The sequence below is a fragment of the Carassius gibelio genome, chromosome A15 (genome assembly GCF_023724105.1).
Source record: "Carassius gibelio isolate Cgi1373 ecotype wild population from Czech Republic chromosome A15, carGib1.2-hapl.c, whole genome shotgun sequence".
NCBI classification, from domain to species: Eukaryota; Metazoa; Chordata; class Actinopteri; order Cypriniformes; family Cyprinidae; genus Carassius; species Carassius gibelio.
This window is the reverse complement of record NC_068385.1, coordinates 1,344,847-1,365,060: the sequence shown is the minus strand read 5'-3', so window position 1 is coordinate 1,365,060 and position 20,214 is coordinate 1,344,847. Positions and strand designations below refer to the sequence as shown.

Here is a 20,214-nt window from a genome sequence, read left to right as displayed (position 1 = left end):
GCATTGTTGAATAGTACAATGCCAATTAGTGCATTGCATAACAGTATGTGCTTCCAACACTGTCCGCATGGTTTTAAGGTTAGGTTAGAGCATGTATTAAAGCCTAACGCCATATCACACCATATGAACATTATGCTGATAGCACATTATTTCCTGACAAGATGTTCTATCTCCATTTTTAACACATTCCACACTGTGATATTGCATCCATCATCTTCAGCTTTTCCCATGCCTTACATGTTCTACGAATGTCGTAATTTAAAATAACCTGTTTTAACTGCACATCATGAATAGGTGGCACAAATTTTTAGACCACCACCATAGAGCCTGAAAAGTCATCTGGGTAAAAACATATTGCCAGAATTAAATTCTTTAATTTTAAAATTAAAAATGCATTTATTAATGAAATTATGAAACTTCAATTATTTTTCCAAATATTTATTCCATATAAGTAGTAAAATATTGATTAATGAAACTGTTTAGAATCCAGATTAGTAATCTTTGCTATTTCCATTCCTTATCATGATGCTCCACCGTTTTGGATTATTAATGGATTGCACTGTGTTTTGATGTGTTTTCTTTTGCATGCTCAGGACCATCTGTTTTCTGCTCCACTTACATACTATGTTCTGCCTGGAGTTATTCAGCACTGCATTCCTGCAGCTTCCCCTCCACAGTGCCCCAAGCAGTACTCACTGTCAATGCCAGGGCCTAATTAGGACAGCGAATCTCTGTGCAGATCCCCACGTCTAGGTTACCCTCAACCATCCAGTAAATTCTTGAAGCAAGAGAATAACGCTATATCATTGTCCACTATTAGATTTATGTGGATAAAAGCTTAGACGTTATGGGATATGGTCAAGAGTGCTATCATGTTTTTCCTTTATATCCTTCATTCTTTCAACAGGATGTGAACTGAATTTCTCTATGTGTCTGAGTAGCTGGTCAAACTGAATAAACAATGAAAAATGCATGTTATTGAATTATTGATCATGTGTGGTGTGGAAAATGATGGCCTGTATTGATGACAGCAACTTTTTGCTCTTGTGATATTTTAGTTAATATGTCAAACCCTGCACTTAGTAACAAAAAGTTTTACACCTTAAAAAAATTAATTAGAAGATTTTAAGAAATATGTTTAAAAATATGTATTAAGCAGAATAAAGGGGTTGTGCAGCCAAAAATATGCCTATCAAAGTATTAGAATATTTTTTCATCCATGCCCGTAGGTGTCAGACCTTGTATTAGCCAGCAAACCATTAGCTGAATTTCGATCTCTACAATCCTTTTATTAATAGTTCATAAATACAGAGTGCACTACATGCATGCACCTTTCAAAACTTTTATTATTATCATTTTTTAGTACAGAATTCACAATCTAATCAGAATACAATTAAAAATAGCTTTATCTTTCTGGATTATGCTGTTTTCTGCATTGTACTTGCAAAGACACACTCAAGTGTACTTGAGGAAGATATTTTCTTGGCATGAATAAACATCAAACAGATATCTTATGCATACAGAATGTCCAAAATGGGTTGTTGCCTGACAATCTCTCATCAAAACTCATGGACACAAAACCTTGCGTTTTGCATACCACTTCATGTCAGTTTAATGCATTTAAACATGGTGCATAAATAATGAGGTTTATTTAAACCACAGTAAAAAAATAAACAAAAGGTTTACCATTTAAAAGCAAATTCACATATATGTCACAAATGTCCACCCAAAAGGAAAATTCTGTCATTATTTTCTCACCTTCGTGTGGTTCTATGTATGCATTTCTTTCTACTGCAGAACACAAAAGAAGCATGGTATGAAGAATGTCGGCAGTCAGTCATTTTTGTTCGTACAATTAAAGTCACTGGGAAGAACTATTAAGTCATCAACATTCTTCAAAATATCTTCTTTTGTGTTCCACAGGAGAAAAAAATCATAAAGATTTGGAATGACATGGAGGTGAATAAATGATCATAATATTTATTTTTGGGTGAACTATCAGTTGAATGTCCTTACACCTTCCGATTGGGAATGTTCTACAGAAATACTGCAGAAATCATTTTTTAGATGAAAATACATATCTGTGGTCTCAAATGTCCAATACAATAAAAGCACATATTACAGTGTAATATTTGAAATCACTCCATAAATAATCACACATATTGCAATGACTCAGAATTCATATTGATGATATTGATTGGTGATATTCGAATTTAAGCTATTCTTGACTCATTGACCCTGGGTTATAACACTCCTGCTGCAGCGACAAAATGTTTCTTATCTCCCTCCTTCATTACTTCATTAATAACCTCCCAGCCTAAAAGTTATTTCAGGCTGAGATGCATTCACCTCCATGTGTTTGTCTTGGTCTCCAAGACCATAGTCTTTGCTGTAAAAGCTTGATAAGGCAAGGCTGGACATGTCCCATTCATCAATGTACCCAGTAACTGATTTTACATGATGTTAGTATAACAACATGCAGCCGAAGAAACTGCTGTATCTTCATCTATACAGTAATAATCAGCAGGTTTGCTCTGTATCTTCTTTAGTGCTCTCAACCCTATAATTCAATCTAGTGGTTAAAGGGATAGTTCAAACAAAAATGACAATTATGTCAACATTTGCCCACCGTCATGTTGTTTCCAACCTGTAATGACTTACTTTATTCTGTGGAGCACAAAAGTGATTTCAAAAAGTGTTGGTAACCATTGTCCCCCATATGGATAAAAAACACAATGGAAAACAATAGGAAATGAAACTGTCTGGTTACCAACATTCTTCAAGATCTCTTCTTTTGTATTCAACAGAAGAAAGAATGATAGAATTTTCATTTTGCATGGACTACTCCTGGGTTATGGAAAACCACCTTTAGTACAGTTTCTGCCAGCTAAAAACAGACAGTTGCAGGTATTACTAAATTACAAAATATTCTTTGATTGAATATATCTTACTTTGAATCTTTCAGGGTCACTGATGAATTGTTGAACATACAGTGATCAATTAATTTATGCATATTGTGACTAAGAATGAACTAAATCTTTGGAAGTTTTCATGTGTCGTATGCTGCCTGATGAAAAGATGAAGCTCTGAGAAAGATGAGACTAGATACAGAATACAGGCATCATCATAATAGACTGTAATTGTAACTGTAACTTAAATTTAGCATCCAAAAGCTTTGTTAAATTTGAACAACTCATGAAAATCTGCTTTCTTGAAAAGCCATGGACGGGGTCGCACCGTATTAAATTTTTGACATGAATAAAAAATGAGGCTGTGAGGGATAGAAGTACAGTGCTGCGTTTAGTGGATTGTACTGAATGTTCAGCTGACAAAATGTCTATCCAGAATTTTTTCATTTTTTATTATGAATTAATAAAACTCTATAAAACAGTTTTAACTCAGATTCATTACAGACTCATTTTCATACGTTATATTCAATATGATGTCTAACCTGACTAAGGTCTATACCAATTGGGAATGCAGAGATTTATTTACATAGATTACATGTGTGTGCAAGTGCAAATTAATGATAATTTCAACTCAAATTCATTGTAGATGATGCCTTGCCATTACGGATTACACTTTAAGACAGTACAATGTCCAAATCAAAGGGGCCTGATTTAGTCCTTTATGTAGTCTTTTTTTTTTTTCTTTCGAGGGACATTTATCAACTTCCCTCCAGTACAAGCAGATTCAATGTAGAGGACATCCCACTTATACATAAGAACTAGGCCTGCACTTAAAGGAGGGCACCAGTTTATTTTAGAACAGGACAGGAGATTAATTATTGTGTTCAAAATATTTCCAGTGTTTAATTAAGTATGTACAGCAGTTACTATTTCGGGAAGATTATCCACCTGATCACTTTGCTTTAGTTTTAGCCTTTAATGAACCGGTGGTTAAATCCAAGGAAACTACAACAATTAGATATAGCAGCCAGCCTAATATTGCAACACTGGTTTGCCAAAAATTTTAAAAAGGTCATTTCACTTAAAAGCGCAGATAACAATATTGTAATAAATGGCTATAACTTGCTTGGGGAATGGTATATCTAAACAAAATTTTATTTGGAAGTGTAAAACACCCAGACACAACTTTCTAGAGAAAAATAATACTGTTTGAGTACACAGTAAAAAAAAACACCCAACTGTCGCTTGCATTTTTCTTAAAAATCTGTAATTTAATTAATTCTTTGAGAAAACTAAAGTAAAATTGAGACTTTAAATTAGTTAAACTTAAACTGTAAGTTCTCCTGTTTATAATATATTTATAGCCATCTTCAAGAATCGGCTTAAAACACATCTCTTCCATCTTTATTTGACCCTCTAACTTTAACACTCACTATTCTAATTCTATTCTTTAAAAAATCTAACTACCTTTCTAATCTTTTTGTATTCTGTTTTATGTTAATTTATTATGCAATTGTATATGTATGTGTGTGTGTATGTGTAAAGACCTCTAACTAGCTTGCTCTATTCTTTTTCTTTTTATTTATTATATTAGTTAAAATCCCATGCTACTATTACTGTGTTAACCTAACTGAGACTTGTTATAGCACTTATATATCATTGCTCTTTTTGTTGTTTTTGATTGCTTCCACTGTCTTCATCTGTAAGTCGCTTTGGATAAAAGCGTCTGCTAAATGAATAAATGTAAATGTAAATGTATAATGACATATGGCACTTGATGCTGACTGCAGGAACAGGTTCTGAAAAACAAAGAAAAGTACAGGTGTGTCAGGCACCCCAAAAATGTTCTAGGTCTTTAAGGGTTAAAAGCAGATTAAATGAAGACTATAACCTCACTCCGCCACTATGTTATCAAATAATTGTTGAAAATCAATCAAAGATTCTGAGTCTCAGTGGACCCGTTGCCGAGTTAATGCTTTAAACAGAGCATTAAGTTATATCACAAATAAACACATCACCTGCATGTTTCAGTACACTGCCAGTGCTGTGAGAGCAAGCTGACATGAAGCATTTATCCTTAAGCAAATACATAAGAGCTGAGGTCAAAGGTGTGGAATGTACAGCTGTACAACTGCTCAAGTCAACTTGATTTGAGATTTCTTGTCTCATAAACAAGAAAACTCTAAAAAAATAGAAAGAAAATAAGCATGTAAAATGTACACATAAGATGATTTATTCAATTATGGATGACGGGGCTAATTGTCACACTACTTTACTCCAGTGAATTATTCTCAGAATGTCAGTTGATGTTTAGACACATATCTAAACACTGATGCTGCAAAGTAATCTATTGACTAGAAAATGTGGCATGTTGAATATGGAGCATTATTTATTAATAATAAATTAAAAAAAATTATTTTAAAAATAAATTATAAATAATAAAATCAAATGAACAACCAAATTTAAGTGTCACTAAACATTCCTACAGGTTCTATTAAATGGTAAGAAATTGATTCCGCGATAAAGTTTCCTACAACAACAACAACAACAACAAAAAGAGATTAAAGATTTTACAATTAATTTTTGGAGTCAACAAATAATTATATTCCCATACTGAGTTCAAAATGAAACTTTCGTTTATCTTTCAAAGTTAAGCCTATTTTTATCTACACTAACGCAAAACTATAAACCATGTAAACAGTAAAATATATTTCTATAATATTGTTAAATGTGTGACTTTCCTTGTTACTGTGCATTTTTCCTTCGATTTGAAAAACGATTGGACAACGAATCATGGCTCTCCTTTCAGACAAGGGACTCACTTCAATGGCAGGTGCTAATTGGATGGCATGTCTCGCGTAATAGCTCGCGTAATAGGTAAGAGGGGCCCCTCGCTCTCCATTTTGGCTCAAAGCCTCCGTAGACTGTCACTATCTTTTTACAGTATCGTGTAGCCGTAATGGCGCTAGCTTCCACATGCACTAAGGGCCTGTTTATTATGGCTGAAGCTCCGTCTCTTCCTATCATCTGCTGATTGGCTGTGCCATTTCAGAAGCAAAACGCGATTGGTTCAGAGACCCGTCAATCGGACGAGCAATAGACGGGTACCCAAGACAGCAGGGTTGCGCGTGTGCCTTCCCAGGTCCTGGCAGCACCATCCGGCGAGGGGGCGAGGACGCTGGCCGCCTGTTTTATGACTGCGAGGAACACTGGATGTTTTTATTTTGATTTCTGCTTCACTGGATATACATGCCCACGATTTTGAGCGCGAGAATGCGGCACGCCGGTGAACGAGCACAACGTTATCGATGGGGAAAATAAGTTGAAAGCTTCGGAAGAATGTTTTCCTTGTTCCAGGAAAACGGATTGCTCTGTTGAGCTGTGTGATGGGTGTTTCGAAGGGATTTTGACATTTGGAGAGGATCTGGGGCTATCCATCTACAGCTTGAGCGCAACTGAAAGCGGCAACAGATCGCCATACTGCAAAACAAGCTTCCCGGGTCGATACAGTGTAGCAGCGTTTAATGTGAATGTAAACAAGTAAGCTGGCGAGCAAGTACCAAATCAGCAACGGTGGCCTGATTGAGATCCACGCAACTTCTGCAAACTGCATGCAGCCCTGGCGGTGGAAACGGGGCTGGATGAGCCCAAAATGGCAAATATGAAGAAATCTAAAAGATGAATGTTGCATTTCCCCCGTAACTTGTACAGTTCACCTAATTTCCATTTCCATACAAGCACGAGTTTCGAGCGAAGCAAGGTGCTCCTCATGCCTCCAACATGAGGAGGTTTAAGGCCGTGCGGAATTGATTTAGTATGGGGGGAACGCGTTATTTTGATTTGATCTCTCTCTCCTTTTTTACTTTTCTTTTGTTTACCCTCCGAGAGAGGTTTCTTGGCTGTCCGAGATTGTTATTTTGCTAGTCTGGAACGTATAACGCGAAAGATCCTCTGAAGTAGGTCAGATCAAAGCTGGAGAGTTGTTAGTATGACACCTTTTCACACTCATCTTTATGTATGGCGGACATTTCTGCTTTGATTTGACCCGTCGTTTGGCTCGATGACAGCCAAATGAGAGTTTGACATCTTGGCAGCCTCCCTCTCCATCTCGTTCGCCTCTTTGTTTTGTTTTTCCACCTCTCATTTCGGGCTGTTGAGTGAGTGAATGGCTCTGTGCGGAACGACGGCTTCCAGTGCCGCGAAAATGATGGCTGCGTACAACGGCGGCACCGCGGCAGTGGCCGCACATCACCCGCACCATCACCACCAGCTGCCTCATCTCCCACCACCCGCTCACCTCCACCACCATCACCACCCGGGCCAGCATCACCTCCAGCACCCCGGCTCGGCCGCCGCCGTGCACCCCGTACAGCAGCACGCTTCCACGGCCGCGGCCGCTGCTGCTGCCGCCGCGGCGGCGGTGATGCTGAACCCGAGCCAGCAGCAGTCGTACTTCCCCTCGCCAGCTCCTGGACAAGCTCCGGGGCCGGCGGCCGCTGCAGCCCCAGCGCAAGTTCAAGCCGCCGCCGCGGCCGCTGTGAAGGCGCATCATCACCACCACCACCAACACTCACATCACTTACAACAACAGCTGGATATAGAGCCGGACAGACCGATCGGATACGGAGCTTTCGGTGTGGTTTGGTAAGCGTTTAAATACCATTCTAACAACTTCTGCAAGTGAATGTTGGAAATGAGCACGTGACTTTTAATTTGACTCTAAAAGTGAATGCAGTCATTTTAATGCAAATTTAATTTGACAAATAAAGACACTTTTGGGATGCATAATTAAAATAGTAATCATTCTAATGAGAGGCAGTCCCAAAATAGACAAAAAAGCTGTTATTCCACACAGATCTGGTCTCCCCCTCATGGGTGCCCCATGCCAATGTCACATGACCAACTGTGGCATGCTTTTGACTGCCACAAATAAAGTCAATAAAAATGTTTACTCAACTCGATGAAATAAAAACAAACAAACAAACAAACAAAAAAACGTCCTACTATTTTTATAAGATCGCAATGGTTCATATGGGAACTTGTAGGTTGCTAGAAGAAAAAAGCAAAACATACGCATCACAATCCACCCCAACTCCATCTCTAATCCAAGCTGAATATGTGAAAAATACAAATTAGTTTATAAGAACTAAACATAAATATTTTCGCCATGAGAGTGTTGGTTTAATAGAAAAAAGTGCTTTACAAAGAATAAACATTAAAGTACCAACAGCAAAGAAGTGATGGGATGGATCAGCGAGTTAATGATCCGTCAAACAGAAGAAGTGGACATAAAGCGTATAAACAGACAGTCGACCCATTGCAAGAAGGAAGAGCAAGCTAAACCTAAACCAAGACTTACTGAGTGCACCGTTGAAGGTGTTTCACCTGTCAGGCTTGTTGGGAGGGAGAGGTACTGTATTTTTAGATTTATGTGAGACAGTTCAAGGGGAATGAGGAACAGCTTTTTGCAAATAATTTTTATGATGTACACTAAGGGAACATCGCTGTGCTTAAGGGATAAGCCTAAAATAACTTTGTTTAATACTTAAATGTCAAATGTCAGTTTGAGTGTCTTGTGAATAGTTCCTAACCCGGGTGTTAGCAATAGACACTGAACTTTAGGTTGAGTGTGTGGTTGTATCTTATATATATATATATATATATATATATATATATATATATATATATATTATAATGCAGTTACATTGTCAAGTGCCTAGTAAATAACTTGGATATATCCAGTTGGTTGCTTATTAGAAAGTTTATTTCAGCTGCAACTAAACCAGTTCATTAACGATGCATCTCCAGTGGAGTACAATTCAGACCAAAGATGAAAAGTTGAATAATATGTGTAATACTTGAAGGAAGGAGAGAGTGCATGTTCTCAGAATTGAGTTTGTAACTCAGAGGAAATGCAATATCCTTTTAAGCACACACCCTCCTGTCTTGTAAAAATTTCAGTCATGGCTTTTGTTCAGAGGTTAATTTCTTGGGAGAGCAATGTATTAAACGCGATAGACTTAGCTATAAATTAACAAAATGAAGTGGACAGTTTTCATTCATGTTAGTTCTGTTTGTACATGTTCTACCATAGGCTCTGTGTACGTTTATGCATAAAGGAATCATCTGTAACTGGTGTCTTTAGAGGGGCCACAAAACTAGGGAATCTTTCACCAACAGTCACCCTGCCTACCTCCACCCATGTAATCTTAGCCTGACCTTTCCTCAAAATCGCTTCCTGTTGCTCATTGTCTGCTTTTAATCTGCACTGTTGCCTGCTGGTATATTTATAGCTGTCCTCCAGAGGCACGGTCATAGAGGAATAATCATATAGGGTTTATACCCTCTGAAAGGGGGGTGAACAGAACTTAATTAAAAAGAGTTCACCAAAAAAAATGACAATTCTGGTTTCATGTTTACTATAAAACATATTGATCCAAACCTGTATGACTTTCTTTCTTTGGAATACAAAACAAGATATTTAGACAAAATGCGCTGTCTACTCTTTTCCATCTTATTGCAATGAATGGGGACAGGAGCTGTCATGCTACAGATAATACTAAAAAATTTGACTTTCAGTGCATAAGGGTTTAAATTTCAATATGCTATGTAAGTTATTGTTTGGTTTAAGAAGACTTAAAATAAAGTCATATGGTCATATTTATACTTTACGGTGCTTTTGCACACTTTTTGGAACAACAACAAGCAGTGTATCATTAGAAAAATGTCAATATTGATACCGATACCTTGACTTCGATACCAGTTCCTGTTGGTGCCATGTAAATAGCGAATCCGCCATGGTGTGAGCACAACTGACCTTTTAAAGGGAATGGGAGATGAGACTCTGATTGGTTTATTGCACGTTATGCCCAAAACACACCCATGACTCATTAAGAGAATAGGTACAACCTTTTTGACCATGCATCTGGCGCACCGACCTTTTTTTCAGTCGTTAAATTTGGACACGCCCTAAGGACCATGCACTTAGATCGTTAAACTATGGCCCAAAGACTCATCTCCTGAGCCACTGCACAAAGAAAACAATGTAGCCAACACAATACATCGTTGCAAGTAGTTTTAATAAAGTTTAAATAGGCTAGTTTTCAGTTTCCACATGCTTTAGGTTACATTTATACTAGTGCGTTTTTTGTTTTAAAACGTGTATCTTAGACAGAATCATTATTTTTATACATTTTCCACTTATTTACTAATGAGCATCTGCCCTGTCTCCTACATCCATTATACTTCCATGCTCAATTATGTACATAAAACATATATACCGATAAAACATGAAGACAATAAACATATGATTCCGACATTATGTGATTTTCATGAGATTCTGCCTATTTTCATATTAATACAAGCTGTTAACATGAGAAATGCTTGATGTAAAAGGCTACGAATAGCATATTTCAGTAACATTATATGGCCAAAACACACATTAGATCGTTATCGTAAGTTATTACAAACACTCTATGGTGTAAACTAGTAGGTGTGGTTCCACATCAAAGTCATAATTGGTGTATGACATCAAAGACGGCTCTCGCGGTACATTAATGTCAAACACAGATCTGAGCAGCACCGCTTCAAGTTCAACACACATTGTTTTTCCTTGATGCCTCACCAGAGCCAATCACCAGCACTTGATTTAGACACATGCATGCTCCATGCTTATTGGCTCACTAAGGTTGACGTGATTAACCCCTTAGGTATCGAAATTTGGTACTGAACAAGACATTTTTTGATGCTCGATGGTATCGAGGCAATTCGGTCAGTGCCTAAAAAGTATCGCGCTCAATACCCAGACCTAGCAACCAGTATTCTTTAAAATATCTCCCTCTGTGAAGAAAAATATTTAAGTTGAAGTAAATAATTACTGATAATGTATGCTTAGTTAAACTATTTCTTTAAATATATGTAGTATATCTATACATCACCGGAAGTTAAGAGCAAATTAACCCACCTATTATTGCACATAACTTAAGTACTTCAAACATGTTTGACTAAATTAAACAGTGAAAATAACAAGGCTCCAACATTTTTATTGAGTTTCAGTCTCAGGTGTGGTTTGTGTGTTGTTTACGATTATGATTATCATTAAATAAGATAAAATACAATTCTGGTATAACCAAATATAACCACATTTATTTTTGTATTAAAAAAAGAAATTTTTCATTCAGCTTGTGCTTTTTATATCAATTGTATCACCAAAAATTCAAAGTAAAAGAGGACAAGACTAAGCCTGGTCCCTGTGTTATCTATAAAAGGCTGGTTTTGGATGGTGTTGTACATCTTAGTTAGTTCCCTTACAGTCGTACAGCTGCAAAAGTTTAGATAAGTTGGCTTTGGTCCTGCAGCAAAGTATGTGTGTCACATCCTTGGTTCTGAAGCAGATGTTGTTGGATTTTAATGATCTTTGATACTATACATAATCTAAATTATTTATTTGGCATCTGCTTATTTGCTGGATATTTAGTTTTATTAATGAAAGCACATTGTGCAGTGAATCTGCAAACAGGTTTGGACTGTATCCTGTCCTCAGAATGAAAATGAAAGCAAAATGAAATAAAAATAAAAGAATAAAATTTATGGTTTATGCTAAAGAGACCCTGTGTGCTAAGCGTTACTTGATCATATAGAAATGAAGTGCAAACTGCTGAGTCTGATGCTTACTGGGAAAAAAAACAAAACATATCTGTCATTCATACTCTCCTCTAAACTGTGACTCTAGTATGATTTTAAAAGCATGGAGTGCTTGTGTGGAGGACATAATGGCATAACAGTCTTTGTCTTGGTGCTCAGCCAAAAAGTTTATTTTGAAACCTATTGACCCGCATGTACTGTTTACGCTTGTAGTTTGAGATTTGACTCATAGTGTATGTGAACAAAGTTACGGGAAACAGGAGCGCTAAATGCTAACCGCTGTCATTTTAGAAGGCTTCAGTTGACTGTGATGCCTCATTTGTGGGTTCTGGGAATTCCATGTGTGTCCTGTATTATGTTTTGCGTGGATTATTAATGTGACATTGTAATCAAGGTTTAGGATGCAGTTGTGATCCCTTTAATAACTTTTACATTTACACATTTGACATTTTTGTAATTAATATATGCTTTTATAAAAAGCAACTTCCATTGCATTCAAAGTACACATTTATCAGTTCTTGCTTTCCTTGCCATTTTTAGAGCCATGCTTTACTATTTGAGCTAGGGATGTCAAATTTCGATTATTTCCATGATCGATCGTCGTTTAAATTAACGATCAATTAATCGATTAATCGTTAACCATAATACTGCAAAATGCGTCTATTGCAGGCACGCAGTCAGCGGTATGACAGGATGTGCAAAAGCCACACACAAAACGCTTTCTCACTTGAATTAAAGAGGTTTTAGTCTGAATAAAATGCTAGTAGCAGGATTATAAAATGAATAGATGCGATTATGATCATTTGATAAAATGAAGAGAGCGCGCCATACTTTTGAGGTCATTTTACTTTGTTGACAGTTTCCAATCCCGCACGGAGAACGCTGAACGCGCCTCTTGAAATGGTTTTGTGGTGCTCGTTGTTGTATTTTAAAGCACAATTGCAATGTTTTCAACTGACATTATTGTATAAAATTATCCGAAATGTGCAGCGCGTGTGACTGCGCTGCACATTAAGTGAACTACATCGGCGCTGCTGCACCAAAACACAGTTGCTCACATTAATTTGATCCTGCTGGATTCTGTCCTAGAAAATGTCAGATTTTTAAAAATCCGGCATACAGCGCATTAGATCGTGACAGTGCATGCGTGCAGACGAGGATGATCGAGCGCGGCTTTGGCTAGATTTATTTGGAGGTTATTGCTCATGTCTCATTCGGCACAAATCGAAATGTTTCCATATTCGCAATGTATTTGAATGTTAAACTATTATTTATAATGTAAACTAGGCTTGTACTTAACACGCATTCGCATATAGACGGAAAAGATGATCCTCTTCGAGCAAAAACGTCCTTGGAACAGCAGAGAGGACCGGTATACTACGGTCTATTTAAACTGACCAGTGTAACCTTTTAAATGTTTAGTTGACTATTTTATTTTGATAATGAACAGACTGCGATGTAAGTTTGAATCGCTAGAATATACGTGTGCAGCAGGCTCCAGCGCGATCGAAACAGCTGAGACAGAAGAAAAATATATATATTTTCCGCAAAAGTGTTTACTTTCATTTGTGCACACTCACAATAAAAACAGAAGATTTGTGCTCTTGTAAAATAAAGCAAACAAACAGAATGCGTTGTCATCCTTTTTTTTTTTTTTTTTTTTTTTTTTTTGTGAACTTATGGAGCGGAGCGCCCACACTTCTGTTTTAAATCCGTTAATCTTAATTATTTAAGTCGGATATATTTCGCATAGCCTATTTAAAATAAAAAATAAAAAAATAAAAAAAAACATGAAAACAAATTGTTATTTTTATGTTGGGCCTATTACTTAGTAGGCTATAAATTTTCCTTAAAGCATCCCATTTTGTCCCAGGGCTTAGAACCTGTGCCCTAGTCAGGTCCATGCAGAAACTTGTGAACGATGCTCGGCGTCACCGTTTAGTGACAGCAGTGAATGCTCCAGGAATGTGTCGGTCACAGCGCCTATTAATCGCTGTTTTGAATCCAGCAATTATTTATTTAGAAATTATAAGATCTGATTATGACAACTGTGGTATAAAAGCTTTGTTTATTAGAGGAATAATAGGTTAACTGGAAAATTTTAGATCGCGACCATGCTTTTGGACCCCATAGTCTTCATTTACGCGGCTTTGTTCTGGTTTGCCGGTTGGTCACGAATTTCCACAAATTCAGTATATTTAGGCATTGTTTCTTTTCCTAAATCTTCATAGTCTAACCCTCTAATTTCCCAGGTTTATTTTATTATCTTTCGCTTTTAATAACTGTTTTCGCATCTCTTACTGTGGTAAACATGGGAAGGGAAATTAAAGATTTCATGAATTAAGAATTCGTTCGATTTATTAATTTGTTCCCTTATTTCACTTAAATCATGGGTTATTTAGGGAACAAAATTAATGAAACATGGACAATTGCCACATTAATAATTCGTAGGAATGAATTCACAAGTTGTAGGAATGAATAGACTACCTGTCCTGTCACTGTGTCCCGCAGCCCTGCAAAGCGCACGATATAAAACAGTTACCTGATGAAATGATTAGTAACTACATTTCTGTTGCATTTAATGTTGAAGAACTTTTATGTTGTTTCTATTTTAATGTACTTTAAAGTTTAAATCACATTAAAAGCTTAATTTGTACATTGTGAATGAATGATGATGCTTTTATATATCGTCACCGTCACTCACAGCCGCTCGCACGTGTTGAGTGCGCATGAGCCGCACGCAGCCCAACATTGAATAGGTTAACCGACCATCGACAGCCTTAATCGATTGCATCTCTTATCGACAATTAATCGATCATCGATTAATCGTTGACATCCCTAATTTGAGCTATAGGAAGGCACTTGCACTGAAATTTCTCCAACTGCTCCCTAATTCTGAAATAAGCACACTACCCAGGGAGTAAGACATTTTTAGGGCTGTCTCACTGCAAAGTTATTTTACCATAACTGATATACTGTTATATATATATTTTTAAAATAAATATTTTGAATTATTTTCTATTTGTATATTTTCTGTTTTCATTTGGACTTTAGTTACTTTTTAGTCAATTTGTTTGTCATTTTTATTAGTTGTTTATTTATTGTATACTTATCATTTTTATTATTTTTTTTTAATTTAGTTTGATATTTTAGTGCTTCAACTTATACTAAAAAAGATTGAAGTTTACTGTTTTTATGTTTTATTTCAGTTGAGTTTTTTTTTTTTTTATGATTTTAATTTTAGTTAACAATAACTTCTAGTCTCACTATCGAAACTGTTACAGTAAAGCTGAAATTTTAAACCGTAGAAATTCCTAGCAAGCACTGTCAAAAATAGTGATCAGGTTAAAATAATCCCTCTTAATTTATTTATTTATTTTTAATTATATTCTGCAGTTGTATTTTTGTTGTTGTTTTTTACATATTCCTTGAATATGGAATAGTTGTTTTGCTTAATAAAAATGGAGGCCATGTACATTTTTTGCACTGTCACTTTACTTTTTAACAACTGATTGACATTTATTACAAATTATTGACATTTTATCCAGCAATGTTATTGCTGTATTTAATGTATGCCCAGCTATATTTAATTAATGTCATTGCATGCAGGTAATGGTAATGTCTTTTTTGTGAATCAAGGCCCTTGCTAGTCCTCAAAAGATATGCTGATTCATGACACGGGGAACTAGGGAGTGGAATGACTCAAGACAGCAGGTCTGTTGCCAACAGTTTGCTCATATTTATATTAACAATACAACTCATAAAAAACGATTTGGCCTGTTCAACCTGTGTCACACAGGCCTCCTGCTACTTAAACCGGATCCAAAAACAGAGACCTACTAGATAACAATAATCTCTGTCTCCATCTTAATCACAGCCCTCATGACTTACTTGTATTTACGCATGCAGCCTCCATCCATGAGCTGACACATGCCAGACACATGCATTCTTATGGCATGTGTCCTGTATAATAGGCTATTGTTTGTCATTGGGTTTAGTTAATTTTCAAAATGTGTAGTCCTGCCAGTTTTCTGTAGTATTTAGTTCAGCTAAAGGAGCAATGGGTTGAAATCCATTTCTTAACTGTTCCCCCATTGGCCCCTGTCTCTTAGGGAAGAGGCATTACTCTGCACAGGAATATAGTCTTTGCTGCACATTAAAGTGTCATTTGAGTCTGTTGCATTCCCACTTTGATCACTGTTAGCGTGGTCACAGACAGCTTGATGTCTTGCAGAATGGTGCACCAAAAAATATGCAAAGTCTCCTCTTTTTGTGGACTGGTGAAACTTCTGCATTCTGAGAAGCATCACATAACATGACACTTATTTTCTAAGTGCATTAGTTTGAATGAATGGGACAGACAAAATGTGATTTTTCGAATTATAATAAGGCTTGAGTTTTAAAAGATGGGTGATCAATTTACGTTTGCATAGAGTCCAAATCTCTGAAGATCTCGGAGTTTTCTTAAAGCACATATGAAGTTGAGTTTTGGGAGAGCTACAGGAGCACTAGTGGTAGCTGCTATTGATGTAATCACTCATTTATTCTTGTCTCCATTGTAAATGTAAAATTTAAATGAAATTTGAATGATTCAATTTAATGCGTTTTCTTTTTTGGGAGAGGAACCTCATATCTTCCTCAGTAGTCTCCCTGAAATGAAAATGAAGTAATTTAGCTGCTGATCAAACATGCTTAAACATTATAATATTAAACAGGATTTGTCATGCAGAGTGTGTTTCTTCCCAGTGTGATGAACGGCATGATTGAACCTGAAAGTTTTTTGAGTCTAATAATGTCTTAATTAGTCTGATGTGATCATTTATCAGTATCATTTATTCCCATAATTGAAAGAGATGATTGTTGAATAGATTAGAAATGTTCACTTTTGCAGCTTTGTGTGTGTGTGTGTGTGTGTGTGTGTATATATGTGTGTGTGTGTGTGTGTGTGTGTGTGTGTGTTTTAGGCATATTATAATGGCAGGCAGCCTGGTGCTTTTATACCCTGAACTTGAAAGGCTCACAGATGGGACAAGTTTCTTTTGTTTTTTAACAACCACAACAGTCAAAAGCAGCTCTTAAGAGGCTCTGGGTTTGGCAGATGCAGAGACCGAGCAGAGAAAATGACTTACCTTTGAAGTGTTGGTTGGTGAAAGTGTGCAGGAGTGTGGACATTAACCCTTCACTCACCTGCCTCTGTCAGCCTAATCGGGGCTGCACTTATGTAGTCATCCTGACAGCACTGCTAAGATTGAGTCAACATCTCTGTTACCTTATGCCTGATGTGTGGGTGAATGTCATGCAAAAGTTGTATTTAAACCCAAAACAAAAAGAAGAAGAAGAAGAAATTCCATTTTGCAAAAAGGAAATGTTTTAAAAGGAATAGAATGCAATTTTGCTAAACATTTACTCACCCTCATGCCATTCAGGATGTAGATGAGTTTGTTTCTTTAGAGATTTGGAAAAATGTAAATTATTTTACTAAATTACTAAAAAGTCCTTTGCAGTGAATGGGTGCCGTCGGAATGAGAGCCCAAACAGCTGATAAAAACAGCGCAATAATTCACGAATAATCCACATGACTCCAGTCCATCAAATGACACTTAATTTCATCAAGGCATTTTAATTTTAAACCTATGCTTCTGGCCAAAATACATAATCCATAATAATGCTTCCGCCAGTGAAAAAAAAAACAAAACAGTGATTGATCTGTGCCTATTTCTCTGCTGATTCAGTTGAGGTGACTTTTTCACAGTATTATGGATAGTGAACTTCTAAAGTTTAGACATCTGTCTAAAGTGAAAACTACCTTGATGGATTTGTTTATGAAGACATGAAGTCATGTTATGGATTATTGTGATGTCTTATCAGCCGTCTGCACACTCATTCTGACGGCACCCATTAATTGCAGATCCCATTAATTGCAGATCCCATTAATCCGTTGGTGAGCAAGTGATGAAATGTTAAATTTGACCAAATCCCTTCCAGTGAAGAAACAAACTCATCGACATCTTTGATAACCTGGGGCCAAGTACATGTTCACTTATGAGTGAACAACTCTTTTAAGACTATTTATTTCACTAAATTCTGTACAATTTCAGCCATTATATATGGATACAACTGTACTTTAAAAATGCGATATTTCTTATTAGTTGATTTTCCAGAAAAATTACACTATACAAAGAGTGCAAATTCATCTGGTTGTGATTTATAGATAAATTACTAAATGAAAATTAAATGTTACTTTCAGTCAGGTCTGTTATAAATAAAGGTCTTTATTAATAGTATATCATCAAGAAAATATTGTCAGTGCATAAAATAATATTAAATACAGTTCAAATTACAGTCCGTGTAAAATTGACTTAATGGTCTGAATTCAGGCTTCGTTTTCCTCATGCATATCACATTTATAATTTCTTTAATCTTGGGGTGAAATATGAGTCAGGCGTTCTTAATAGTTTTCGTGAAATTCAGCCATTTCCGCTTCGTCTATTCGTCCTCTTTGGCTCATTTTTGGTTCCCACCTCTGTTTCTCTCTCATTACTGATGGAGATTTAACCAGTGATCTTTCAGAGGGGATGTGATTGTGTATTGTGTGTCTGGTGGAGCAGAGGTCTGACCGGTTTAGCTTTAATACTGTGAAGACCATCTCTTCCTCCGAGGGCAGAACTGTTAATTAAAAAGCCCTCTGCTCAAACTGAACCGTTCCATTTAGAGCCCTGACACTTCTTGCGCTTATTTATAGCCGTCCTATTAGCTGCCCGCTCTCAATTCTGCATAAAAATCTACCTGAATTCCTCTGAAGCATAGTATAGATAAATGTTATAGATGTGGTTTGGATCTCTCTCGGTCATATTTGAATATAGAAACTATATCCACCGAAAGGATATCTTTAAAACAAGGAATTTGAATATATCTCTGGCCATCTGTCTAGTTTGTTTGCCATCCTTTCAAAACAGATTTGTGAAACACACCCTTAGCAAAATCAGCCCTATTTTTGTACTCTTCAAAATTATATATATTACGATATTGAAAATACAAGACAAATACTATGTCTTATTTTTCAGCAATATATATTGTGATATGAATTTTTTTTTTTTTTTTTTAATGACAAATACTGAAAAAAATTACAATCTTTAGAATTAAGAGGAAAAAAATCTTTGATAGTGTCTCAGTGATACTAAAATAACACTTCTGCATGCATGTAAATGAACACATTGCCATGCTTTACTGGCAGCGCATATATTTATTTCATTAAAGAACAGGAGTTGCAATCTGACTACACATTAAACCATATCAGAATATCAATGTTATTATATCTTGCAGACCTACTAGGCAGTTTGACCGCAACAGTGGTTGATTTATATGAGGGTCATCCCAGCAAAGCTTTAGGTTACAGGCTTTCACCTGTAAACTAGCTTTAGCTTGCTATTCTGACGTGGACTCATCACATGGAGTGCAAGCGAATGGTTGCTTGACTCAGGCTTGAGTCAGTCAGTGTTTGCCTTAAAACTTTAGTGAGTGTGGTGGCGAGAGGCCAGGAATACCCCCACTCAGGCATGACTGTCCTCAGGGCATCACCAACATTATTTTGTGATCCTCACACTTGTTCTGGAGTCCTGCTAGCAGAGATGCTCCAGGGAAAGCAAAAAATAATATCCGGAAGTGTTTATTGGGACTGATGATGGACTGTAGGAAGTTGGGGAATGGATGAAGTTGCCGTTTTGGTGTAATTATCTCTTCACCCATTTCCTCAGCACAACAAACACCACCCTGTTTTTGGCCCTGTCATTGTACAGTTTGATTAGGAGCTCCAGTTTTTCTCGAGCTGCGCATAGCTGGACTGAGCATGATTGGTTCTTGGTGAAAGCGGGAGGAAGTGGCCAGGGCATCTGCCATTACTGGAACCATCCTCAATAGGAGAGCTGCCTGGATAATAGCATCCATTTATCTAAAGCATGTTTTGGCCTTGCTAACTGGGTTCATAGTGTGATTGAGAGCTTTGTTGTTATCTTGACTGATTTTTCTAAAATTAAATTATCCAAAACCTCACTTCCACACATCACTGCATTATTAGAACACATCGACTGTAGGACTGTATGTGATGTGTGTAGAGATTCTGCTATACCACATATACCACAGTATTCATGTAGTTGACAGTAGCAAGGCATTTGCAAGGTATTTACACACAACAATATTTAAACAGATTCTGTAGTTTATGGTCGGGCTTAAAGGGATAGTAATGAAAATTTGATATGTATCTGCTTACCCCCAGGTAATAAAAAATTTAGGTGACTTTGTTTCTTTAGTAGAACGCGAACAAAGATTTTTTAACACAAACGTTGCAGTCTGTCAGACTTTTTCAAAGTGTGGGAGTTTATCCATAAGAATATATTTTATTCTCTCTAAGTGGAGAGTGTTAGTAAGATCACTAAGCCATATCTTTGTGGAGGGTGTTTCTTTATTTTTCCAGTGCATGAGAAGTAGCTTCTTTGCGTTGGTGAGACTATAGGACTGGAAGCATTGTTGGTAGCTGTTTAACCTTTTAATATCGTCTGAAATTCCTAAAATAATAATGAGTGGATTAGGCTCCAGTTGTATTTTGAGTATCCTAGAAATTAAACTGAAGCTGTTAAACCAAAAGATCTTAACCTTGGGACACAGG

The 20,214-nt window shown here is 36.6% G+C and overlaps 1 protein-coding gene across 1 annotated transcript in view; it reads left to right on the top strand.

Moving 5' to 3' along the window:
* Positions 1–5,878: 5,878 nt before the first annotated feature.
* LOC128028915 (serine/threonine-protein kinase NLK) overlaps positions 5,879–20,214 on the top strand; it is a 64,513-nt gene continuing 50,177 nt past the window's right edge. Inside the window, exon 1 of the mRNA XM_052616248.1 lies at positions 5,879–7,553. Within this exon, the coding sequence (XP_052472208.1) occupies positions 7,075–7,553 (479 nt within the window). The 5' untranslated portion in view covers positions 5,879–7,074. The remainder of the gene's footprint in view (positions 7,554–20,214) is intronic.